The sequence below is a fragment of the Chiloscyllium punctatum genome, chromosome 32 (assembly GCF_047496795.1).
Source record: "Chiloscyllium punctatum isolate Juve2018m chromosome 32, sChiPun1.3, whole genome shotgun sequence".
Lineage (NCBI taxonomy): Eukaryota > Metazoa > Chordata > Chondrichthyes > Orectolobiformes > Hemiscylliidae > Chiloscyllium > Chiloscyllium punctatum.
Genome location: NC_092770.1, coordinates 30,593,603 through 30,620,189, shown reverse-complemented (window position 1 = coordinate 30,620,189; position 26,587 = coordinate 30,593,603). Strand labels below are relative to the sequence as shown.

The following is a 26,587-nucleotide window of genomic DNA, read 5'->3' as shown; positions in this document are numbered from 1 at the left end:
CATATTGCACAATTTCTTTAATATTTAACTTGTATTCTTTTGAACAAAATGTCAATGTGCCACAAATGCTTCCAACAGTGTGTGATCACGGAATTATAGGAGTTTCATCATCTGGGTAACGTAACCCAACAGGAACTAATTTTCCGTGAGCCAACAGTGTGGGAAGGTGAAGGAAGCAACAGCCCAAACAGCTGCACATTACCATCCAATACACATTCACAACCTGATTACAGCAAAACAGCATCCTCCCGCCGCCCCCAATCAGAACTAAATCAACAAGCCCACTTTAAACAAAATACAAGGCATGCAAACAGAGCAGTCAGCCAGATGCTGAGTGAGATGAGGCTCCTACTGGAACAGGAGTGTTGTAGCAGCCTCAGACGGGCTCAGGTCACCAGTTTTAGTCATGCATGGGTTTTCTTCAACGTGACTGAGTTACACGTCCCACCAGCAGCAGTAGTTTTCAGTGAGGATGCAGAATGCAGGGCTTTCTATCTTCTATCTCCTCAGTGGTAGATTGTCCTTAGGGTCACCATTAGTCTTATATATTCACTCCCTGCCTCACCAACCCAGAATGACAGGAAGGCCATAAGACACAAAGAACTTGGGACAGTGGGTTAGTGAGCGCCCTCTCCCCAGAATCACATGGCAGTTTTAAAGTTCAGGGTAGCTGTGGTCCCAGTCACATTTAGCATTTTGTTTCCCAGATACGGTTTCAGAATGTACGGACAGAGGTTACTCAATGAACAGCACTTTGTCACTAAAAAGATAAACCATCGGGTAGGTCGCACACATTGAAACTACTGGGTTCATCCAAGTTCAACCAGAACCCCAAGCCCAGAATAATTGGGGCAGTTTAACTCACTGAAAGGCCAACACATGCCCTTGAATTTTAAAGAAAAACAGTGGCGACCGAAATGGGGAGAACAAGGGGAAGGCATACTGTACACTTACTGACTTTGAACTATATCTCTAGGTTAACTTGCAAAACCAAAAAGGTTTTTTTGAGCATTCTGGAATAAAAAATTAATTTTAAACCTTGGTGCTGATGCCTTAGCAATTTTATCAGTATTCTTTTCCCCTACCTGCCATCCTACAAAAGAAAAAATGTTGCAATTATCTTTGCACAAAGTGTAGATCACACCAGTCTGAGTAGGACGCTGCATCCAGCTGCTAAGATTCAGGTATGTGCTGAGAGCGACCACTGCTTCTTGTCCCAAGCTGTGACTGGGCAATGTCCGCTAGCGCACTCTGTATCTTCTCCAACAACAGGTCACCCCGACAAACAACTTCTTCCAGTAGTGCTGCAGCCTCATGGTTCTCCTCTTCCAGCTGACGTAAGCTTGCAGCCTAGACATTAGGAGACACAACATGGTTATCCCAGTGCGCCTGGAACATGTATGCTATTTACTCCATGCAAACACTTTGAAACAAGGTGACTACTTATGAGCGGACAGACATAAATCTGGGCTAGACCATTAAACAAAGCAAAATAAGCAGTACCAACCGTGTGCTGCACTGTTACATAGGTGTCATTGATGGAATGCATCAAACTAAAGCTCCATCAGCTGGAATAAAAAGATGCCATGGGACAAATTGAAGAGAAAGGGAGCTCTTGTAATGTCGTGACCAATAGATATCCAATCAAATTCTTTAAGGGAACCTTTTCCATGCTACAATGATGACACTTCAAAAGCCTTTAATGGTGACGTCCAGAGATTGTGAACAGTGCTAGATAAATGCCAGTTCTAGCTGCCCTTGTTCTTTACCATAATATCTTACCATATTATTTTTCCTTAACATCAGCCACTTGAAGTATATTGCTTAATAGCTGACACTATACAACAGTAGAAGTTGCACCATTTTGATTTTCATACTTAATTGCTTAGTTTTTGTTTAGCAAGGAGGGCTACACATCTGTTTATGGCAGTAGAGCTTTAAATTTATATAACATTGATAACTACTTGACTTGTCATCCTCCTCTATCAATCTAAACCAGCTTATACAGAACTTGCATGAAATTTCCTTATATTCAGTTTGCCCTCCCTGCTGACCTCTTATTTTGCATTTGCACTACCACAGAGTATCAAAATTACACACATCCTAACTCAGCAAGTGCTGTCCACCTATGATTCTTGACAGTTTCTGATCTATGAATGGACCCAGCTCAGCAATACTGCAATTTTAAAATACTCATTTTGGTTTTCAAATCCTCCCAGGCTTTCACTCAACTCAAAAAAATTAAAAAGCCACAATTTTTCACGTATTTCTTAGTAGTCCTAGAGGCATCAAGCTAATCCTGGAGGGTTGGTAATGATGAGTATTGACAGCAGATTCACTATATGAACCTGATTTATGGACAGGGATAGGGTTATACTCAGCTACAGTAAAACTGTTTTCTTTTAAAGGGACAGACATATGTTACAATGCCATTAGAAAGGTAGGAAATCCTGTTTGAGTGACAGCATCATTCATTGCTGAACATGGAGACAGAGTTAATAAATCAGTTCTGGTCTCTGCTCATGTTGTAAGTTGGAAATGTTTTGCATCGTTGCAAACAGCAAGTGGTCTGATTACAGGATGACCCATTGTAGCAATAGGATTGATTCAATGACCTTTGTGCAGTCGTATTCAAAGACAAATTAGGATGGGAGGAGGGAACAGGAGAATCAGTATTTCTGTTCCACACGCAATCCATTCACGTTATGTGCACTTCCACACATACACTACCATGCTGCCCCCAAAATACATGTAGAGAACATTCTTCATCTTGAGTGGTTTCAAAGCCAAACTCATCACCAACCATCACATGCCAGGAAGCACCAAATCTCTTGCCCCTGGTCTCTTCAATCATTCTGGCGGCTGTCCCATTGTTTGATGCAGACTTCTCACAAACCATGACACACAATTCCATCGTCTCCACTTTCATTTCCTCCAGTGTATCTCAAATCTGAAGGGAATATTTGAATGCCCCTTCACTCTGCATCTTCCTTCTTTGCCTAAGGCTCTGCAATTATGTATCAGTTATCTCCCATCACTCCATGTGATGTCAAGAAACAGCTGAACACTCTGGATACTGCAAAGGCTATGGTGCCTGACAACATTCCAGCAATAGTAAAGTCATAGAGATGTATAGCATGGAAACAGACCCTTCGGTCCAACCCGTCCATGCTGACAGATATCCCAACCCAATCTAGTCCCACCTGCCAGCGCCCGGCCCATATCCCTCCAAACCCTTCCTATTCAGATATCCATCCAAATGCCTCTTAAATGTTGCAATTGTACCAGCCTCCACCACTTTCTCTGGCAGCTTATTCCATATATGTACCACCCTCTGCGTGAAAAAGTTGCCCCGTTGGTCTCTTATATCTTTCCCCTCTCATCCTAACCCTATGCCCTCTAGCTCTGGACTCCCCCACCCCAGGGAAAAGACTTTGCCTATTTACCCTATCCATCCCCCTCAATTTTGTAAACCTCTATAAGGTCACCCCCCTCAGCCTCAGACACTCCAGAAATGCACTGCAGAAATTCACCAAAGATCCTCAGACAGCAACTTCCAAATGCACAACCACTTCCATTTAGAAAGACAAGGACAGCAAATGCATACAAGCACCACCCCCTGCAAGTTCTCCTCCAAGCCATACACCAACCAGACTTGGAAACATATGACCATTTATTCATTGGCACATCCAGGTCCAAGTCCTGGAACTGCCTATGTTACAGGCATTGTGAATCAATTCACAGCAGGTGGACAGCCATCACCACCTCAAAAGCAAAACAGAACAGGCAATAAATGCTGGCCAACCACCAACGCTCAGATCTCATGAATCAATCAAAATCACAAATTTCTTCAGAACACTATTTAGATGGTAACTTTAATTATTTCAAACACCAGGGCACTATAATAATGTGAAACAGATGCCTTCAAATGTTGTTGTATTGTGAGGTATACTGGTTAAGAAAACATAGCAGCACAGTCAGCAGTGTCAGAATAAGTTACTATTAGGCAGTGTCTGTTGAACAAACAGAGAAGCCACTCACAGCAGCTAAATTCCACAACCCACACAGAGGGTCACCAGGACCGAGGACAGCACTTCCATTTGCTTCTTCATAAAAGGGTGACTGCCAGGTTACAGTGCACCCTTTTTCACTTCAGTAAAGGCACAGAACCTTTGAATATCTACTGAATAAGTGGTCAAGACCTTGGTTATACAAATTAACCAAAAAAAAAGGCTGTCATGACTCTCAGATAGAGGACTCCTGCTTTGGGTCTCCTCCCCAAAAACAAAGATGCGCTTGCTGTAAATCAGAAACAAAAACAGAAGTTGCTGGAAAAGGTCAGCAGGTTTGACAGCATCTGAGAAGAGAAATCCAAGTTAATGTCTCGAGTGCAGTGACTGTTCCTCAGAACTCAGTTCCCAGCACATTCAGCCTTTCCCAGTAAAGGTCTGAGCTTTTGCTTGCAACATTTAATTATAAACTTGTTGCTTGCAACCAGATTCCCCTTTTGTTTTCACCCTGACAAATAATGCAGCAACATTACTACTTTTTTTTAAAACCCCTTATCCAGGAAGTCCCTACACCCCAAGAGAATCAGAGTTATAGAACAGTGCCATCCAATGGTCTGGCAAGGAAGTGCCAAGCCTCAAGTCCATAAGCTCAACTACCAGTTAATACTAATTTCAAGTCAGGACTTTACCTGCAACACTCAAGAAGCCTGGCACTATCCAGGACAAAAGCAGCCCATTTGATTGGCACCACATCCACAAGCATTCACTCCACCCAGCAACACTCAGCAGCAGCAATAAACTACAGGATGCACACAATTTCACCAAAGTTCCTTAGACAGCAACTTCCAAACTCATGATCACTTCCATCTAGAAGGACAAGGGCAGCAGATACATGGGAACACCACCCCTGGAAAGTTCCCCTCCAAGCCACTCACCATCCTAACTTGGAAATATATCACCGTTCCTTCGCTGTCACAGGATCAAAATCCAGGAACTCCCGCCCAAAAGGGCATTGTGGGTATACCTACAGCACATGGACTGCAATAGTTCAAGAAGGCAGCTCACCCCCAGCTTCTCAAGGGACAACTACATACAGGCAACATATGCTGGGCCCAGCCAACAATGCCCACATCCCACAAATTAATTTAAAAGAAGAGTCTCAGTTTGATTTTCACACGTGCTTTTCCAGACCACCTCTGGTGGGATAAAAATACAGAGTAGCAAATGCTATTTTAAAATGTAGCCTTGAAAATGAATTATTTTGAGACCACAGAAAGCTAGCATTGAAGTGCAGCAGGTAACAGGGAAGGTAAATGGACGAATGACCCTTCCAAAGTCCCTTTGACATATAAATAGGATGGTTTTACTAAAACTATACAAAGCACTACAGAGACTACAGCTGGAATACCATGGACAGTTTTGGTCTTATCTAGGGAAAGATACATTGGAGGCAGTCCTGAGAAAGTTCACAAGGCTGATACCAGGTACAGAGGAGCTGCCTTAATGGGGAGAGGTTGAGTAGGTCGGACATGTAGTCATTTGAGTTTACAAGAATGAGAGGTGCTGAAAATGTGTTGCTGTAAATCTGCAGTCCTCACTTTCTCCTCGAAGAATGAGAGGTGACCTTGTTGAAACATACAAGATTCTTAGGCGAGTTGACAGGGCGGATATGGAGAGGTTATTTCCCTTTGGGAGAGAGTCTAGAACCGGAGGGCATCATCTCAGAATAAGGGGTCACACATTTAAGAGGAGGAATTTCACCTCTTGGGCAGTGATGCACCAGGAGAGGGCTGTCCTGGCTGGATCATTAAGTATATCCAAGGCTGAATTAGACACATTTTTGAATCAGTAAGGGAACAGAGTTATGTGGAGAAGTCAGGAAAGTGGAGTTGAGGATTATCAGCTTAGCTATGATCTCACAATGGCATAGCAGAACTGATGGCCCAAATAGTCTACTTCTGTAAACTGTAAAAAAAAAAGCAAACTTACACAATAAAGTGCTTATTGGTTCATGGTTCATAAGCACTTAAGAATGTGGGAGAGGCATCATAGTCCTAAGGAAACTAAATATACCTGCAAGCTTCCCACTTCTCTCTTTTCCATTCCTCACATAGGGCAGGATTCTTTGATGATGGTATCTCCTACCCCAAAGAGTCAGCAGGGAATACATCCTGGCTGACCACGGGAGTCTTGCAGACACCTTCGACTCCAAGTGACCCCGTTCCGATAGAAGCCTAACCTCAACTCTGAAATCCCAATAGATCCAGTAGCCACAACCAGGAGGCTGGCACTATTATCCAAGCCCCAAGATCAGGGCCAGCTCAGTTGATATGGAACGGTCACTCTGGGAAGCAGAGATGTCCCATTAATTACCCAGTCACACTCCTCAATAGGGGAGAGCCCTCTCCCACCTCAGTAAAATGACAGAGAGGAGAGGGCCACGTGGTAAAGTGGCAGGATGACCACCTTAGGCCCTGGAACTTCACAGACATCACCACCTGCAAATCCACCCACAGGGTCAAGTGCAAAATTCTACCCATGCTATTTTCCAGTCAAAGGAGTTATGCATTGTTGATGTAACAAAACAAAAATCAGACAGCACCTGTAGAGGGAAGCAGAGTTAGTATTTGGATCAAATTTTGAAAAAGAAATGATCAAAACCAATAAACAGTTGGTAGTGTAAATTTGATTTTTCTTTCATAAGAATGGAGCAGTGGAAACAAATACTTGAGATACTATGAAAGGGTTTTCAGGCTAACAAACAACAGGGTCGACTTTCCTCACCCCGATCACCTTAACAGGTGGGTTAATATAAAAATGCAAACACTTACCACATATACAAATACTTTTTAAAAATCAAATCACTTAAAAATATTAGATGGTTTATCCATATGCAAAAGAACGATGGAAATAAAAACTTGCATTTCTATTGCATCTTTCATGACCACAGGACACGTCAGTCTGGACAATGTGCTCAAACCTAGAGTGTGGACCAGGACACCCAAGAGGAGAACGTGCCCTGTGACAGTGTTACAGGCGGTCAGCTCAGCTAACAGATCAAGGCAGCATCATAGCAAGCAGTTAGTCAGGGATTCAGTGTAGTGTAGAAATTGAAAATGAAACTAAAAAAAAAACGTGGTTGGATCACAAAACTAAGTGCAAAATGGATAAAGGTTCATCTTAGCCATGATATCAAACAACAATGAGTCAGAAATACAAAAAAGAGATAGAGGGCTTAGTGATGTGGTGCAATGAGAACAACCTCTCTCGCCATACTGGTGATACTAAAAAACAGATCATCAGGGACAGGTGGAGAATATGCCCCCATCTACATCAATGGAGTGGAGGTTGAGAGGGTGGAGAGTGTCAGGTTCCTCGGAGTGACGGTCAACAAGGCACAACAACACCTCTTCGCCCTCAGGTGGTTCAGGAAATTTGGCATGTCCACAGGATCCTCACTAACTTCTACAGATGCATCATGGAAAGCACACTGTCTGGGTGCATAACAGGCAGGTATGGCAACTGCTCTGCCAGGACCGTAAGGTGGTGTGCACAGCCCAGACCATCACAGAAGCCAACCTTCCATCCACAGACTCCACTTACATGGCTTGCTGCTGCAGAAAGGCTGCCATCATCGAAAACCCCCTCCCACCCCGTTAATGATCTCCAACAACCTCTTCCATCAGGCACAAGGTACAGAAGTTTGAACACATGCACCAGCAGGTTCAGGAACAGCTTTTTCCCTGCTGTTATTATGCTGACGAATGGACTCTCTAACCTCAAATAATGCTGATCTTGTTAATGTTGTTCTTGTCTCAGGCACGCCCTGTGCAGTTTAACCTTTATGCCTTACTGAAGCTACTTGGATGCTGCCTGAACTGCTGTGCTCTTCCAGCACCACTAATCCAGAACCAAGTATCTTTCACTCTACGATCTGTATGTCCTTGCTATGATCTGCCTATCCTGCTTGCAAACAAAGCTTTTCACTGTCCTTCAGCACGTGACAATAAATCAAATCAAATTAAGGAAGTGAATCAGGGTAAAAGTGAGGTCCAAACTACTAGAGTACAAAAATGCCAATACTATACCCACTTGTTTTTACAGCAAAATAACTTTACTCAGAAATTGCTTCTGCTCCTTCAAGTGGCCATAAAAGATCCAAAAAAAAACTTTTCAGGAAGAGAGCTTTCCCCAGTGCTGAGAGTTCATAAGGTACACCCAAGCTAACACCTTAAACAGTATTTTCTGGTCACTGTCCCAGCTACTCACATGGCTCAATGGTTAGTGCTGTTAGCTCACAATGTCAGGTACCTGGGTTCGATTCCACCCTCGGGGAACTGGGTGGAGTTTGCACTTTTTTTGTGGGGTTGTGTGGCCACGCAGTCTAAGGCGCTGGATTTAGGCTTCAGTCTCTGAGGCGTGGGTTCAAATCCCACCGCTGCCATTGTGAGAGTTGCAGTTCCAGCCTTGGGCGACTGTGTGTGGAGTTTGCACATTCTCCCCATGTCTGCGTGGGTTTCCTCTGGGTGCTCCGGTTTCCTCCCACAGTCCAAAAATGTGCAGGTCAGGTGAATTGGCCGTGCTAAATTGCCCATAGTGTTAGGTGAAGGAGTAAATCGAGGGGAATGTGTCTGGGTGGGTTGCTGTTTGGAGGGTCGGTGTGGACTTGTTGGGCCAAAGAGCCTGTTTTCACACTAAGTAATCTAATCTACTTAAGAGACCTTGCTGTGTATACATTGGCTGCTGCACCTCCCACGTGATGTGGCAGCACTTCAAATTAAAACAATGCCTGTCAAGTGCTTTGCAATTGCAAAGCTTTACAAAGATACAAGTTGCAGGCTCCTAGTTCCTTGAAATTGGAGTCGTAAGTAGACAGGGCAGTGATGGCAGCATTTGGTACACTTCCCTTTATTGGTCAGAGCATGGATTATAGGAGTTGGGAGGTCATGTTGCAGCAGTACAGGATATTGGTTAGGCCAATATTGGAATACTGTGCACGATTCTGGTCTCCCCGCTATAGGAAGGTTGTTGTCAATATTAGATTAGATTCCCTACAGTATGGAAACAGGCCCAACAAGTCCACACCGACCCTCCGAAGTGTAACCCGCCCAGATCCATTCCCCATATTTACCTCTAACAGCCCAGCAATAATACCAGTAAGCCATATGCTTCCCCACATCTAACGGGAGTAACAGTGTGAAACAAAAAACTAATGCCTGTTCACTGAAGAGACCATGCATTGACTTTACAAAGGAGTTTTAGATTAGACTAGGTTCCCTACAGTGCGGAATCAGGCCCTTCGGCCCTCTAGAGAGTAACCCACCCAGACCCATTCCCCCTAACTAATGTATCCAACTCTATGGGCAATTTAGAATGGCCAATTCACCTAACCTGCACATCTTTGGATTGTGGGGGGAAACCAGAGCACCCAGAGGAAACCCACGCAGACAGGGGGAAAATGTCTGCGTGGAGTTTGCACAGTCACCAAAGACTGGAATCGAACCCGGGTCCCTGGCGCTGTGAGGCAGCAGTGCTAACCACTAAGCTACCGTGCCACCCCTTAGACTTGAGGGGGTTCAGAAAAGACATCAAGGCCGTTGCCAGGGTTGGAGGTACTGTAGGGAGAGGCTGAATAGGATGGGGCTGTTTTCCCTGAAGCACAGAGACTGAGGGGTGACCTTATAGAGGTTTGTAAAATCATGAGGGGCATGGATAGGGCGAACTGCCAAAGTATTTCACACAGGATAGGGGAGTCCAAAGCTAGAGGAAACAGGTTTAGGGTGAGAGGAGGAAGATTTAAAAGGGACCTAAGGGGTAACGTTTTCACGCAGAGAGTGCTGCACATATGGAATGAGCTGCCAGAGGAAGTGGTGGAGGCTGGTACAATTACGACATTTAAAAGGCATCTGGATGGGGACGGGAATAGGAAGGGTTTAAAGGGACATGGGCCAATGCTGGCAAATAGCAGCAGATTAATTTAGGATATCTGGTCGGCATGAACAAGTTGGGCTGAACGGTCTATTTCCATGATTGACATTTCCATGACTCTTAAATAACTTTAAAAACAGGTGGGACTGGATTAGGTTGGGATATCTGGTCGGCATGGCCGAGTTGGACCGAAGGGTCTGTTTCCATGCTGTACAACTTTATGACTCTATGAGAAGGAATTTGCCATTGGTAACTGCAGTTCCTGAACTGGCCACTTGGTGACGTACCAAGACAAAGCTTGTGTCAACAGCCACAAGTTCCTGCCTGATGCAGAGAATCTGGTGTTGAGCTCCACGAGAAGCAGGAGCTCACAACGGGGCCTGGTACAGTCTAAACGCTTCTGTAACAGGCAACTACATATCACCACAAGTGGCATTTAGGGCAGAGAAACCACAAAACCTCAAAAACAAATACTGCATCTTTTCAGCCCTAGGTACTACAAACCACGCGCACACAAAAAAAACCTAAAAAATACTGCAGAGATGAGGAAAGGAAATAGAAAATTCTAGAAACGCAGTTAGATATCTGTGCACAAAGGAGAATAGTTTCAGGCATGATCTTTTGAAAATTCATGTATTTAATCACTGAGATAAAAAAAGATGAATGGTTTAAAAAATTATTTTGATACAGAATTAAACAAACACTTGGTTCAACCAGACTCTCAACTGGAACTACTTATTCTGACAAAATATCAGACTACTCTTTTCCATCTCACAGTCATCTAGCTTCGCTGCTATTTGTCCTGAACCATCGCCTGAGACTTCACACCACACTCTGGGTGATGAAATTTCTTCTCAATTCTCTCTTCGCTTTACTGGCCACTTACATTTAAGATTGCTGGTTTTGGTCTCCCCTATAAATGGAAACATCATCTATCCTCTACCTGATTGTACTCTCCCGTAATTTTAAAGGCATCTATCAGATCCTCAGCCTACTACTTTTGTGTCAGGGAACCACAGTCTTTCCTGATACTTATAACTTCTTGATTTCACCAATATACCTATCCTTTAAGTCGTTGCGATGTTATGCATGGGAACTCTGACTTAATAACCTCAAGCATGACACCATGTGCATCTGGCTATGTGACCCTCTGTCATTTGTCACATCATCAACTGCACAGAAATCGAGATGTACCACCTGACATCAATTCCATGTTTGACCCAGACACAAGACTTTAAGAGACAGGAGAAGGCAATTTAGCCCCTTGAGTCTGTTTGCTATTAAATGAGATCATGGCTGATCTGATAATTGTCAACTCCACTTTCCTGGTTTTTTTCCCCCCAATTCCCTTCATTCCTTTACGGATTCAAAATCTGGCTATCTCAGCCTAGAACATTCTTCAATTAGTCAACCCTCTGCAGTAAAGAATTCCATAGTTTCACTACCCTCGGAGAAGAAATTCCTCATCAGACTAAGATGGGTGAGCCTTCATTCTGAGTGTATGTCCTCTGGTCATAGGCGATTTCCTCTTATAGATGAGTCTTTCTGCGTCTAGCCAGTCAGGTCTCCTCAGAATCCTGTATGTGTCATTAAGATCTCTGCAGTTATTGTAACAAGGTCAGTGAGGTAGACCTGAGAGAGTTCCCTGATTGGGGCTTTTAATCTGGTCCAATCAGGGAGCCCTGGCTACCAGGTAAGAACAGGAGTGTTAGATATCCTGCTCACTCAGAGCTGGCCCAGTGTCAAGGACTCTCCATGTGTTAATAAAGGGTGATTTGACGTGTGCAGTTATTTCAGTATCCTCTCACTTGTTTAAACTAATTGAGTACAGGTTTAACTTCACTCAAATCACAAGAGAATCCCTGTGTATCTGGATATAGTCTAACGAACCTTCTCTGGATGACCTCCTGAGGGAGGCAAAACTGTTCATGACCAGGGCCTTATATAGTTTTAGGAAGACATTGCTCGTTTTATACTCAATTCCTTATGATATAAAGGCTTACAATCCATCTGCATTTCCTATTATCCCCTGAATTTACGTACTGGCTTTCACGTGATCCTAACCACATTCTGCAACCCTCACAAGAGGCTAGGAAAATCAACTTTTGTAGTTGATTAACATGCAACTCTCAAGACTTTCAGCACTCAAAAACACTCTTTCACTTCAGTGAAGTGTGCCAGCAGAGAGATGCTCACTTTGGTTATTTTAAAATTGCAGTTCCCCATGGCTGCAATTAATTTATTCTGAACATTCTTACTTAGTAGAATCTTGCTAACGTTCAGTTAGAGGAATATCAGGTCTCACTTTCCTCTTTTTAATTGTTCTGAACTTTAACTAAGGGTCAGGCTGTCATCCTGCTCTCCACAGATAGCTGCTGGGCATTTCCATCAGGCTAAGCAAGTGCATAAACCCAGGCAGGCAACAAGACACCAGGCTGCTTGCACAGTTTGTGGTAGCAGGCTCGGCTCAGCACTGGCACAGGCAACCAACTATGCAATGCTCACTTCTGACCTAACAGGAAAAGAACATAATGTAAAACAAAGAACAGAACAGGACCTCTCCAAAGTAGTCAACATACGAGGGACAGGACAGCACACACACTGTAGATGCATACCTTGAACACACAAGTGAGAAAGTATCTTTCTCCCATTAGCCAAGTGTTAATTCTGTTTCTCAACACAAGCACACATTGCATCGTATGTTTTAACCACAGAGGCAATTTGTTATGAAACAGGATGCACTATTTCAACTGATTCTTTTAACAGCCAGGACAAAAGGAAACGCGTATTGCTGGTCTTACATTTGACACTTGCTACTTGGTTATCCTCTCAACTGCTGTATTTTGTTTGACCTTTATTATGATTAACCTATTGCTACCTGGAATTTTCACAGCGAACATACCCTGGAAATAAATTGAAGCTTGTTTCAGATATGGCATCTTAATTTACTGTAACCGCTACAAAACGTCTGTATGCATTAAAACTATCACATTTGTCTTTCGAGCAAGATAATTATGCAACAACTGAAATCAAACTATGCATCACTCTTTACTAGTGCAATCATCACTCAAGTTGCTGAGGAAAACAAATCTGAAAGATGCTCACGTTGAAGCAAGCAGTGGCCCAGATACAACTGCTTGTTTAACTGCATCCACTTGGACGCAGAAGAATTAGGTTAGTGTGGTGCTGGAAAAGCACAGCAGGTCAGGCAGCATTTGAGGAGCAGGAAAATCAACAACACCATTCCCGATGAAGGGCTTTTACCCGAATCGTCAATTTGCCTGCTCCTCGGATACTGCCTGACCTGCTGAGTTTCTCCAGTACCCCACCCTCGACTAATTTCCAGTGTCTGCAGTCCTCACTTTCACCAGTAAGAATTAGGTTGTTTATACTGTTTCAATGGATCTGAACATCACTGGCTAGTCTATCAGTTGCTCCCCAGCACGAGGTACATGAAGGAGATGGTGAACTGCTGCAGTTCATACAGTGTAGGGTCAACCACTGGGCTGTTAGGGGGAAGAGTTTCAGGATTCTGACTCAGTGACAGTGAAGTAGCAGTGATATACTTCCATGTCAGGGTGGGGCTCAAAAGAGAAGTTGCAGGTGGTGCTCACATGTATTTGCTGCCTCTGCCCTTCACAGATTGCAGGCTTGGAAAGTGCTGACAAAGGAGCCAAAAATTGGTGAGTTCTTGCAACATTTTGGATAAATACAAGTTCATGCCAGATGGGATACAGACCAGCAAAGCCAGAAAATAATCAGGATGTGAGGTGAAACAATGGATGAGCTGACACTGGGTTGGTATTGAACAAGATTGATGTGGGTAACCTTGATGACAGGCAGATCAGGATCAGACCCAACGTCAAGGTTACAAAGGACTAGCTCAGTTTCAGAAAACTGTCAGAGGAAACGGAAACAATGACTGGGGAGTGGGGATTGAGGCAGAGACTGCAGTTTGGTTTCACACCTCACAACATTTAATTTCAGGAAATACCTTCTCAACAGAGTCAAGTCAGAGATGATGGAAGGGTCAAGGCAAAGGTGGTGAGATAAGACTTATGAGCAGCCGGTTACATTTGGGCGAGATGTGTTTCCAAATGATATCCTTGGGGTGAAGCAGACAGAAGAACAATCAACAGTGTCAATACTCTGTCACTGGAGACACCAGAGGCAACAGTCACAATGAAGTTTAATAATATTACTTATATGGAACATGGATTCCCAGTTCTGTATAGATGATGTTGTACAAACAAAGAGCCAGATAGTAACCTGGAACAGTGAACAAAAGACAGACCTTCCGAGAAAGCTTTTGACTTCAATTAAATGACTGAGTCAGCTGCATGGGAAGTTAAACGCTGAATGCATACAAGCTTAACTTTTATGATCACTAGAAACAGATGTTTAGTTGCCATTAGCAGGTTAAATTCAGAGGAAGGCACATCACCAGATTGATAGCATTATGTTTTATAGAAGTCTCCAAGCTATCAGAGCTGAAAATAAGAAAATAAATCCAAAGCAGGGTCAGCAGTTGGCAGCTTAGTGCAGAGCATGGAGGCCCCCAGCACTGGTCTACTGTGGAGAGCCCTTCAAGAGAGACTGATGTTTGTCTTTTTAAAACTTTGCTTCTTGTGTTTCTGACCTACGATTAAACTGTGTTTAGCGGTAATGTAGCTCCTCTTCTCTTCATTCCTTTATTCTGTAACTAAAAGTTATATCTAGGGACCTTTATACCCAAGATGGCACTGTAAGTGGAATTTGAATACATGCGACAATAAAGCTAATTCAATTCAAGTGTCTTAAGTTGCTTCTGCAGTCCACGGAGAAGAGCTGGAAAGAGTCAGTGTGTTATGTCTATACTTGTGTGTGTCTGATAGAAATGGAGAATGGCATCTAGTAAATGTAAAGAAAGTCAGTTGAGTAGGAAATCTAAAAGTGAAGACACTTCCTGGGGTTAAGTATTTCTACAAGATACAATGATGGAATTTTATATATACTCCTTCTCCCTTTTGTTAACAAGTTTATGATCATTTGTTAAAGTATATTGGCAGGCTTATGTGAATATGTTCAGTGACTGATCACAGTAATCAAAGCAAAAATCCAAATAATGACCTATCAAGTCAGGTTGCAGGCAAGAAGCTGACTGCTTATATATAACCATCTACTGGGATCACAACAATGCAGGAGTTGACAGGTGCATCTCTCACTACAATTCAATGGAGATGAGTGACACTGAAAAAGTGCACATCCACTGAACTAAATAACAGATGGGCAGGTAGTGGAGGAGGCTGGTGTGGCCAAATCTGTCCAAAAGGAGGATGAGAGATAGTTTAGCATGATCATTCATTTAGAACTTGACTTTGAATAGAGACAAACTTAGGATCACAACTACGAGAACCATGAATAAGGGCAATAGACAATTCAAGAGAAACTGGAGTACTCAGTTTGTGGTTTGGCTGAACAACACTGAAACATTTAGGGTGAAGCAGCACAAGCACTAAGGAAGGAATAGAAAAATATGCTGATAGGTCAAGGTGCAGAGGGAGTGAGAGGAGACTCACATGAAACTGTTAGGCAGAATGGCCTTTTGCTGTGCTGTAAATTGTAAACAATTAGCTTCTTCAGCACATACTATCAAGATGGGCAAGTGGAAATTCTTCCTACATCCTGCTGCTAGAATTTACTAAATATACTGTGTCCACAAACACTGCACCAGTTCCTACACTAGCTTTCACTGGCAGAATGTAACAGGCCGCTCTTAATGTGATGCAAGCAGTGGGATTTATTCATATACTATCTAATGTTATTTGATGAATTTGAATTTGTTTTGTGTGTTGTGCCTGAAGTTAATTATTAATTTGAAGTCAGAGATGTACACCATGGAAACAGACCCATCGGTCCAACCTGTAGTTCTGGACTCCCCAACCCCAGGGAAAAGACTTTGTCTATTTATCCTATCCATGCCCCTCATAATTATCTAAGTATTTTTGTAACCAGGGCGAATTCTGGGAGAACTGTTTTTGAAGCCTGGTTGTGGAACAAATGGGCTGTTTGTGCACAAATGGACTTTTCTTTATTTTAGATGGTGACCCAGCATGGTAAGTAATAGTGCAAAAATGGTTCATCAGAGAATTCTGGAATGAGTATTTTTAAACTTCAGGGAAACACCCATAGGGAGAGACTTTTAGTTTCACTTTTGACTTAATGTTTTTAAGGTTTGGTAGATCTTACAACAGCATGGCTGTATAGAGCAAAGCTCTAGAGATAAACTTCATGAAATAGATTATCTTAGAGTGAAAAGTTAATGTTAGTCTAGAGCAGAAATATTGGGATAAAAACCCAGAAGTTCTGGATGTAGGTTTGCTCGCTGAGCTGGATGGTTCATTTTCAGACGTTTTGTCACCATACTAGGTAACATCTTCAGTGAGCCTCCGAATGAAGCATTGGTGGTGGAACCCACTTTCTATTTGTATGTTTGAGTTTCCTTGGGTTGGTGATGTCATTTTCTGTTCTTTTTCTCAGGGGGTGGTAAATGGGATCCAAGTCAATCTGCTTGTTTATAGAGTTCCAGTTGGAATGCCACGCTTCTAGGAATTCTCGTGTGTGTCTTTGTTTGGCTTGTCCTAGGATAGATGTGTTGTCCCAGTTGAAGGGGTGTCCTACCTCATCTGCATTTGGATCATGCCGTTTTGTGGCTAGTTGATGTTCACGCATCTTGGTAGCTAGTTTTCTGTATGCTTGCCCAATGTAGTGTTTGTTACAGTTCTTGTAAGGTATTTTGTAAATGACAAAAGTTTTGCTTGTTGTCTGTATAGGGTCTTTCAAGTTAGCTGCTGTTTTAGTGTTGGTGGGTTTGTGGGCTACCACAATGTCAAAAGGTTTGAGTAGTCTGGCAGTCATTTCCGATATGTCTTTAATGTAGGGGAGAGTGGCTAGGGTTTCTGGATGTGTTTTGTATACAGACAGACAACAAAACTAAAGTCATCAACTAGGCACAAAAAGACATGACCCACTCTCACTCGTATCTTTACATACAGATGAGGAAGAACACCACTGCGACTGGGACATCACATCCATCAGAGGTCAAGCCTAACAGAGACACGCACAAGAATTCCTAGAAAGCACAGCATTGCAACCAGACCTCGACCACATTGACTTGGATCCCATTTAACATCCCTTCCGAGAAAGAACAGAAAATGACATCACCAACCCAAGGAAACCTAAACACTAATAGAAAGCAGGCCACCCGGAGGCCCGCTGATGTTACCTAGTATGGTGATGAAACATCTGAAAACGAACCTTCCATCTCAGCGAGCAAACCTACATCCAGAACCTCAACCTGAGCTACAAATCTTCTCAAAACTCGCTAAAACCCAGAAGCGTTTATTTCAGCTGAGAACATTAAAGCTCAGGTGTGTAGTGGCTCCAGAAGAAGCCATCGCAATTCCATGGTTCGTACTGCTGCATCACACCACTAGTGACTCAGGTTCAATTCCACTCTCAGGGGACCGTATGTGGAGTTTGCACATTCTCCCCTTGTCTGCGTGAATTTCCTCCGGGTGTTCTGGTTTCCTCCCACAGTCCAAAGATGCGCAGCTTAGGTAGATTGGTCATGGTAAATTGCCCATAGTGTGCAAGATAACATTCACATTGGCATGCCAGTATGAGTGTTTTGGGAACTGTATCAGGAATAGTCTTTTGGGGGAACTGTACAAAAATTGTTTTATTTCATTTGCTGAAAAGAAGTGTTTTGAGACTAATAGGATTATATTATCACTGTGCATTTTAAACTTTTGAACTTGATACAAGTTAGCAGTTTGGATCATTTTATTTTATTCCTTGTGTCATTAAAACAAAATTTTCGGCATTGCATGCTTATTTTCTGGCAAAAGCTTACATTTTGTTAAAACCAAAATAAGTAAAAAGCTAAATTTCTGTCTGGGATTGGATTTGTTCAGGAATATCATCAAGTGGAATCACATTACCTGCAATGCTGCTGTTGATTCTTCACTTGGTAGCGAGTCGACTAATACATCAATATCTTTCGCAGTCCGTGCGATCAGTGCAGCAAAAAGCTGTGCATATTCTGGAGGGAAAATGTAGGGCCAGGAGAGAAAAAGAAATTTCAGATAATAGCCTTTCAGGAATGACCCAATGAAGAGAGATGGTGGTAGGGAAAGATTTGCATTTACGAATGGTTCTATTATACCATTGGGTAATAATTTAACTCTGACAGCAAAGCCCATGTTTCACAAGTGAACTAACTAAAAAAAATTCCAAACGATTTTGTAATCACTTGACTACTTGCTGGTTATAACTATAATGTAAAATCTTAAAGCAGAGGCGGCCATTTGGCCTACTGTGTCTGTGTTGGTGCTTTAAAATAATTATTCATTGTATTGAACAGCCCTGCATATTGCCCACAAGCAAATGTTTTCCCTTCATTAATGTACCCAGCCCATTTCAGGCAATGCATTCCAAATTACATTTAAAAAAACTTCCCTCTTTCCTTTGGGCAATCACCATAAATCTGTGCTTTCTGATTACTGACTAACTTGTAGTCTCCTATGTTCCACTGAGAGAGATGGACCCGATACCACGTTTTTCCATGAGACAATCTTCCTAACCTGGCACTGCAACTTTTAGCCACTCAGGCAAATGTGTCTTCCAAATGGGGTTGGCATTAATGCACTTCAGCATCTACACTTAGATGATTCTGCAATCTAATTTGTTTTATAAAAGGAGTGAACATTTCAGGTACTTCAAAGGATAAGAAACATCCTGGAGTAACATAGCGTCAGATGATGTGGAATCTGTGTGGGTGGAATTGAGGAACCACAAAGGCAAAAAAACCATAATTGGAGTTGTGTACAGACCTCCTAACAGTGGTCAGGACCATGGACGCAACATGTACCGGGAAATAGAGAAAGCATGTCAGAAAGGCAAGGTCACAGTGATCATGGGAGACTTCAATATCCAGGTGGACTGGGTAAATAACGTTGCCAGTGGATCCAAAGAAAGGGAATTCATGGAATGCTTACAGGATGGCTTTTTGGAACAGCTTGTCATGGAGCCCACAAGGGAGCAGGCTCTTCTGGACCTCGTGCTTTGCAATGAACCAGACTTTATAAAAGATCTTAAAGTAAGGGAACCCTTAGGAAGCAGCGATCAAAATATGGTAGAGTTCAGTCTGCAGTTTGAAAGAGAGAAGGCAAAACTGTAATGGTGCTACAGTTAAATAAAGGTAATTATGAGGGCATGAGAGAGGAACTGACAAAAATAGACTGGAAGCAGAGCCTTGCGGGGAAGACAGTAGAGCAAAAATGGCAGGAGTTTGTGGGTATAATTGAGGACACTGTACAGAGGTTCATCCCCAAGAAAAGAAAGATTATCCAGGGAGGGATTAGACAGCCATGGCTGACAAAGGAAGTCAGGAAATGTATCAAAGAAAAAGAGAGATCCTATAAAGTGGCCAAGAGCAGTGGGAAATCAGAAGATTGGGAAGGCTACAAAAACAAACAGAGGATAACAAAGAGAGTAATAAGAAAGGAGAGGATCAAATATGAAGGTAGGCTAGCCAGTAATATTAGAAATGATAGTAAAAAGTTTCTTTCAATACATAAGAAACAAACGACAGACAAAAGTAGACATTGGGCCACTTCAAACTGATGCTGGAAGCCTAGTGATGGGAGATAAGGAAACAGCAGAACTTAATAAGTACTTTGCATCAGTTTTCACAGTGGAAGACATGAGTAATATCCCAACAATTAAAGGGAGTCAGGGCACTGAGTTGAGTATGGCTGTCATTACAAAAGAGATAGTGCTCGAAAAGCTAAAAAGTCTTAAAATTGATAAATCTCCTGGCCCCGATGGGATATGTCCTAGAGTTCTGAGAGAGGTGGCTGAGGAAATAGCGGAGGCATTGGTTGAGATCTTTCAAGAGTCACTGGAGTCACGGAAAGTCCCGGATGATTGGAAGATCACTGTTGTAACCCCATTGTTCAAGAAAGGATCAAGACAAAAGATGGAAAATTATAGGCCAATTAGCCTAACCTCGGTTGTTGGTAAAATTCTAGAATCCATCATTAAGGATGAGGTTTCTAAATTCTTAGAAGAGCAGAGTCTGATTAGGACAAGTCAACATGGATTTAGTAAGGGGAGGTCATACCTGACAAACCTGTTGGAATTCTTTGAAGAGGTGACAAGTAGGTTAGACCAGAGAAACCCAGTGGATGTGGTCTATCTAGACTTCCAAAAGGCCTTTGATAAGGTGCCATACGGGAGGCTGCTGAGCAAGGTGAGGGCCCATGGTGTTCGAGGTGAGCTACTGGGATGGATTGAGGATTGGCTGTCTGACAGAAGGCAGAGAGTTGGGATAAGAGGTTCTTTTTCAGAATGGTAGCCAGTGACGTGCGGTGTCCCGCAGGGTTCAGTGTTGGGGCCACAGCTATTCGCATTATATATTAATGATCTGGATGAAGGGACTGGGGAAATTCTAGCAAGGTTTGCAGATGATACGAAGATAGGTGGACAGGCAGGTAATACGGAGGAAGTGGGGAGGCTGCAAAAGGATCTAGACAGTTTGGGAGAGTGGTCCAGGAAATGGCTGATGGAATTCAACGTGAACAAATGCGAGGTCTTGCACTTTGGCAAAAAGAATACAAGCATGGGCTACTTTCTAAACGGTGAGAAAATCCGTAAAGTCAAAGTACAAAGGGATCTGGGAGTGCTAGTCGATGATTCTCTAAAGGTCAATATGCAGGTTGAGTCTGTGATTAAGAAAGCGAATGCAATGTTGTCACTTATCTCAAGAGGGTTGGAATATAACAGCACCGTTGTGCTACTGAGACTTTATAAAGCTCTGGTTAGGCCCCATTTGGAGTACTGTGTCAAGTTTTGGTTCCAACACCTCAGGAAGGACATACTGGCACTGGAATGTGTCCAGCGGAGATTCACACGGATGATCCCTGGAATGGTAGGTCTAACATATGAGGAACGGCTGAGGATCCTGGGATTGTATTCATTGGAGTTTAGAAGATTAAGGGGAGATTTAATAGAAACGTACAAGATAATACATGGCTTGGAAAGGGTGGATGCTAGATAATTGTTTCCATTAGGTGAGGAGACTAGGACCCGTGGACACAGCCTTAGAATTAGAGGGGGTAAACTCAGAACAGAAATGCGGTGACATTTCTTCAGCCAGAGGGTGGTGGGCCTGTGAATTCATTGCCGCAGAGTGCAGTGGAGGCCTTGACGCTAAATGTCTTCAAGGCAGAAATTGATAGATTCTTGTTGTCTCGGGGAATTAAGGGCTACGGGGAGAATGCGGGTAAGTGGAGTTGAAATGCCCATCAGCCATGATTGAATGGCAGAGTGGACTCGAGCCGAATGACCTTACTTCCACTCCTATGTCTTATGGTCTAAGAGTTAGGGTGGATGTGCAAAAACAAAAGCTGGCAACCCCAGTTTTAAATGGAACATCAAGGAGAAAGGAAGACAGCTCTCAGCACCAAAAAGGTGACTGAGAGGTCTCCAGAGACATTGTGCATTTTTACAGCTTTCTATATAGTAAAGGTTCCTCCAAATATAACCTGATTCCAAGCCAAAGTGGTGTAAAACTTGCAACTCATACTTTATTGATGATGGATTTAATCAGACTGCAATATCACAATGTTCACTTCCTCCCTGCAGTCCCCACATCCCAGCAGTCTCTCTTTCAACTGTTTTACAATAGCAATTACACCAAATTCAAGTTGACAGGCCCTTAAATGGTTCGTCTCTCTTTTTAAGCGAAATAATTAAAATATGCCTTTTGTTTTAACATATTTACATACCATAAACATCAAGGCATTGAACATGGGCATAATCAAATTAAATTTCAGTGAGTCAGTAGGGAGACATTAGGACTAGTGGTGAAGCAATTTAGGTTGCTAAACTGGACTTCAAGTCCAGGTGATCAGAGACACTGGATTCACAGACAATTGCAATAACTTATTTTGGAAAAGTAAAGACATCCGCAGACATTCAGGGAAATAGTGGCATAGCTGTCATGTAGTTCAACCAGTAATCCAGAGGTCCAGGCTACAGTTACAGGGGGGACTGGCTCAAATCCCACTAAGGCAGCTGGTGTAATTACAACTCAATTAATTAAAATTGGAATATAAAGTCTCAGCAAACTATCGATTATTGTAAAAATTCATTTAATATGAATAAAACTGCTATCCTTGTATGGCAGGCCGACAGGCAACTCCAAACCGACAGTATGTTAAACAACTATTAACTATTCTCCAAAGTGGTCTGGCAAACCACTCAATTCCAGGGCAATTAGAGATGAGTAACATATATTGGTGCTTCCTGTGACACACACCACCTATCAAACAATGAATTTTAAGAACTAACCTTCAGTTGGGTTGGATGGTTGATCTTTGTTTATGGCAGTTTGAATATTTGTAAACGATGCAGGTGGAGCACACTGCTGTAAGACACCAATGGCATTACAGAACTGGTCTGCTAACTAGACAGAAGAAAAGAAGGTTAATTTAAAACAACACGGCGTTTATTTTTGTTGGGCAATGTTATTTACAGTCAAGGAACAAGATGTGTGAATGGAGTTTTTACTTAATTCAGTCATGGGACTTGGGCATCGCTGGCCAGCCTGCATTTATTGCCTGACCCAAACTGCCCCTTGAGAAGGTGGTGGTTAGCTATCTTCATGAACCACTGCAATTCACTTGCTGGAGGTAAACCCAGTGCCATTAGGGAGGGAGTTCTCGAATTTCAACCAAGCGACAAAGAAGCAACGACGAGATATTTCCAAGCCAGTTGGCGAGTAGTGTGGCTGGCAACTTACAGGTGATGGTGGTACTCCCATGCATCTGTTGTCACTATCCTTCTAGATGGAAGTAGTTGTGGGTTTGGAGGGTGCTAAGGATCTCTGGTGAATTTCTGTAATGCATTTTGTGACAGTTTACATTGCAAAATAGTCACATTCAAATGCAACAAAATCTGGACAATATCCAACTTGGTCCGACAAATGGCAAGTTAACATTTCTGTCACGGAAGGCAAAAAGAGGCAACCTAACCACCACCCCCTGACATTCAACAGTGTTAATATCACTGAATTCCCCACTATCAACATCCTGGACATTACCATTGATCAGAAACTGAATTGCTCTCACCACATAAACACATTGGCTACAAAAGCAGGCCAGAGGCTAGGAATACTGCAACGGGTAACTCCCCTCCTGACTCCCAAAGCCAGTCCACCATCGACGAGGCACAAGTCAGGAGTGGGATGGAATACTCCCCAATTGCATGGATGAATGCTCTCCTATAATACTCAAAAGCAGCGTGACAACATCAGGGACAAAACAGCCCAATTGAGTGGCACCACATCCACTCAAGCAATCATGTAGTTCAGTCCTCCCATGAAAACCCTTGCATCACACACAACTTGGGTGCTGGGGTAAAAATAGCACTACCACAGGTAGGTGATAGTGTGGGGGTAAGAAAAAAGAACAGGAGTGCCTGAAATTCTGTTCACTCTTAAAAAAAAATAAACAGGAGTGCCAGTCGTCCATTTTACTGAGAGCTGGCCCTGAGGAAGCTGGATCAGTGTCAAGGAGTGTCTATATTTAAATAAATGTTGACATGGTGACGGTGGGGTTAGTTCTCTAACTTTTGAAAAAAAAACTCTTGCATAAGCATCTCTCTGTCACTGAATCAGTCCGGTTTTCAGCCTATCACTAACATTTGTTCCTTCCTTCCTTCTTTTTTAACCTGCCTCTGAAGTTGATTGAAAATGTTTACATCTCTCAACTTTTGATGGTTCTGGTGAATGGTCATCAACCTGAAACATTCATTTAGTGATGATGTGGGTATTAACAATCTCCAGCATATACACGCTTTGTTTGTGTACAACGATGAGTTAGTTCAATGATGGAACAGTCTTGAATGGGTTCTTTCTGTCCTTAGCAAATTATAAAGCATAGTTCAAGACAAAGTGCAAATTATGAACAAGTTTGAGTCCCACCCTTCTGTCCATCACATAAATTCCACAGATTATTTGTTGATGGCATATTGATGTATGGAAGATAAATTTAAAAACGAAACACAGCATGTGGGAGTGTGAAGATTTGAGCTAGATTCCAAACAGTAAACTGTAAACAGTGTTTAAATACTCTGTCTCACGATTATAGTTCACCTGAAAACATATCAGAGCTAACTGGAAAGAGACCAAACTACACTTAACTACAGAGAAGGAGCAGACCATTCAGCCCCTCAAGCATGCTCCATTTAACCTGATGGCTAATTTGATTCCAAGCCAGCAACCTTTCACCCCTTGCTTACGAAGAATCTAATGTCACCTGCCTTAAAAACTATTCAAGGACTCTGATTTCACCTCGTTCAGGAAAAGAAGTTCAGACGTGCTCCAACTGAGGGAAAAAAAATTCTAATCTCTTTGATGAATGGGTGATCCTTGTTTTTAAACTCATTTTCCTGAAGGGGGAGAGGGGGCGGGGGCGCGAGGAGAAGGGGGGGAGGGGATGGGGGGGGGGGGAGAAGGGGGGGGGAGAAGGGGGGGGGAGAAGGGGGGGGGAGGGGATGGGGAGGGGGGAGAAGGGGGGGAGGGGATGGGGGGGGATGGGGGGGGGAAGAGGGGGAGGGTGTGGGGGGAGGGTGTGGGGGGGGAAGGGGGAGGTGGTAGAGGGTGAGGAGGGGGGAAAGAGGGTGAGGAGGGGGGAAAGAGGGTGAGGGGGGGGGAAAGAGGGTGAGGGGGGGGGAAGAGGGTGAGGGGGGGGGAAGAGGGTGAGGGAGGGGGAAAGAGGTTGGGGAGAAAAGAGGGAGAGGCGGGCCCACTGCTAAATCCGGGATGGAGTCAGGCTCCAGCCACTCGCCCTCACCGAGTTCACAGCGTCCTGCAGCTGCGTGAGCCGGTCCGCCATCTTCCAACCGACACCTAACAAGCCACTCCGCCATTGGAAGACGGTCGCGACTAACTCCCGGCCAATCGCCAACCGCTTTACTGCCGTGTGACATTGACCAATCACCTACCGAGATAACTGGTAACCAATGGAAACGGCTACCAAGTCAGGACGGGAGGCTGGGAATGCTAACCAATCATCTGGCGGAAACCGATGGAAAGCCAGCCAATCAGTAGCCACAGATCGATCCCCCAATCAGTGATGGGGATTGTAAACCAATCACATGGAGCTAATCCCAGGGTCTGTCCAATCAGAGTTACTGGCGACACATGGTTATGTTCCTCTCCCCCAATCAGCTTGCCCAGGTCTGATTGGCAATATTTAAACAGTTAAAGCATTAAAGTCCACTCTAAAGAGAGACAAACCTGAAACTATAATGTCATTTGCCAAGTGATAAAGTTGTGCCTTACGTAAGGAATAGGAGCAGAAGTAGGCCATTCAGCCCATCCAGACTGACCTTATCCAGGACACTGGGAGCCAACAGCAAATTAGGATCAAAAACAGAGGTTTCTGGAAAAGCTCAGCAGGTCTGGCAACACTAAGCTGTTGACCCTGGGAAACATCGAGGAGCTCAAGACGGATTTCGCAGGTTGGAGAACCGTGAAGCCCCTCTTTGAGTCTCCAGCAGACTGGTGGGAAACAGTAAAAGGGAACATCAAGAGGTTCTTCAACTTCAAAGGTGTTCAGGAGGTGAGAGAGAGGCGGGGAAAACTGTCCCAGCTCCAGGAAAGTATGCAGAACCTGCTCCTGCTGCAGACATTGGGGGTCGATGTCACAGAGGACCTCAAGGGGGTGAAGGGCCAGCTAGCCTCGCTCTTTGCCTCCAAAATAATCTTCCGGTCCAGGGTCCGCCCGGTGGAGCAGGACGAGACGTGCTCATGTTTCTTCTTCCAGAGGTGCACAAAGAGCGCTCCGTGCTCAGCAGCCTGAAGGAAGAAGATGGCTCGATAACATCATCTCAGGCTGACATCATGAGGATCAGCAAATCATTTTATGCCAGTCTGTATGATTCGAAGCCAACCGACAGCGCGGCCTCCCAGTCATTCCTGTCCTCTATCACAGAGGTCTTAGATGACGGAATACAAGAGAGGCTGGGCCAGCAGCTATATCTGGATGAGCTGACCAAGGCCCTCGAGTCCTTCGAAAAGACTAAAACTCCCGGAAGCAACGGCTTACCGGTCGAGATCTATTCTGCTCTTTGGGACTTGATTGGCCAGGGCCTGCTGGAGGTTTATGTCAGTATGCTTCTGGCAGGTACCATGAGTGAATCCATGAGGAAAGGCATCATCACCCTCATCTACAAACAGAAGGGGGAGAGGGAGGAAATTAGAAAATCGGGCCCAACTCACTGTTAAACACAGACTACAAAATCTTGTCAAAGGTCACCGCCAACTGGGTCAGGTCTGCTCTAGGACCGGTGATCCACCCTGACCAAACCTGTGCTGTATCGGGCAGGAAGCTCGCTGAGAGTCTCGCACTCCTCAGGGATACAATTGCCTACGTGCAGGACAGGGGAGGGGTGGACACCTGCCACATCAGCCTGGACCAGGAAAAAGCCTTTGACAGGATATCACATACATATATGAGGGATGTTCTCTCCAAAATGGGCTTGGGGAGGGAATCTGTAATTGGATAAGACTGCTCAACACCAACATTGTCAGTGCAGTC

At 43.7% G+C, this 26,587-nt stretch overlaps 1 protein-coding gene and 1 pseudogene across 1 annotated transcript; both read right to left on the bottom strand.

Annotated features, from left to right (window-relative positions):
- med21 (mediator complex subunit 21) lies at positions 1-24,948 on the bottom strand. Its single transcript, XM_072551984.1, has 4 exons — positions 24,839-24,948; positions 22,335-22,449; positions 17,921-18,021; positions 1-1,350 (listed from the first exon to the last, which is right to left on the bottom strand). The coding sequence occupies exons 1-4, from the start codon at positions 24,878-24,880 to the stop codon at positions 1,174-1,176; spliced, it is 435 nt and encodes a 144-aa protein (XP_072408085.1). The 5' UTR covers positions 24,881-24,948; the 3' UTR covers positions 1-1,173.
- Positions 2,221-3,017, bottom strand: LOC140458276 (dynein axonemal light chain 4 pseudogene; annotated as a pseudogene).
- Positions 24,949-26,587: the final 1,639 nt, after the last annotated feature.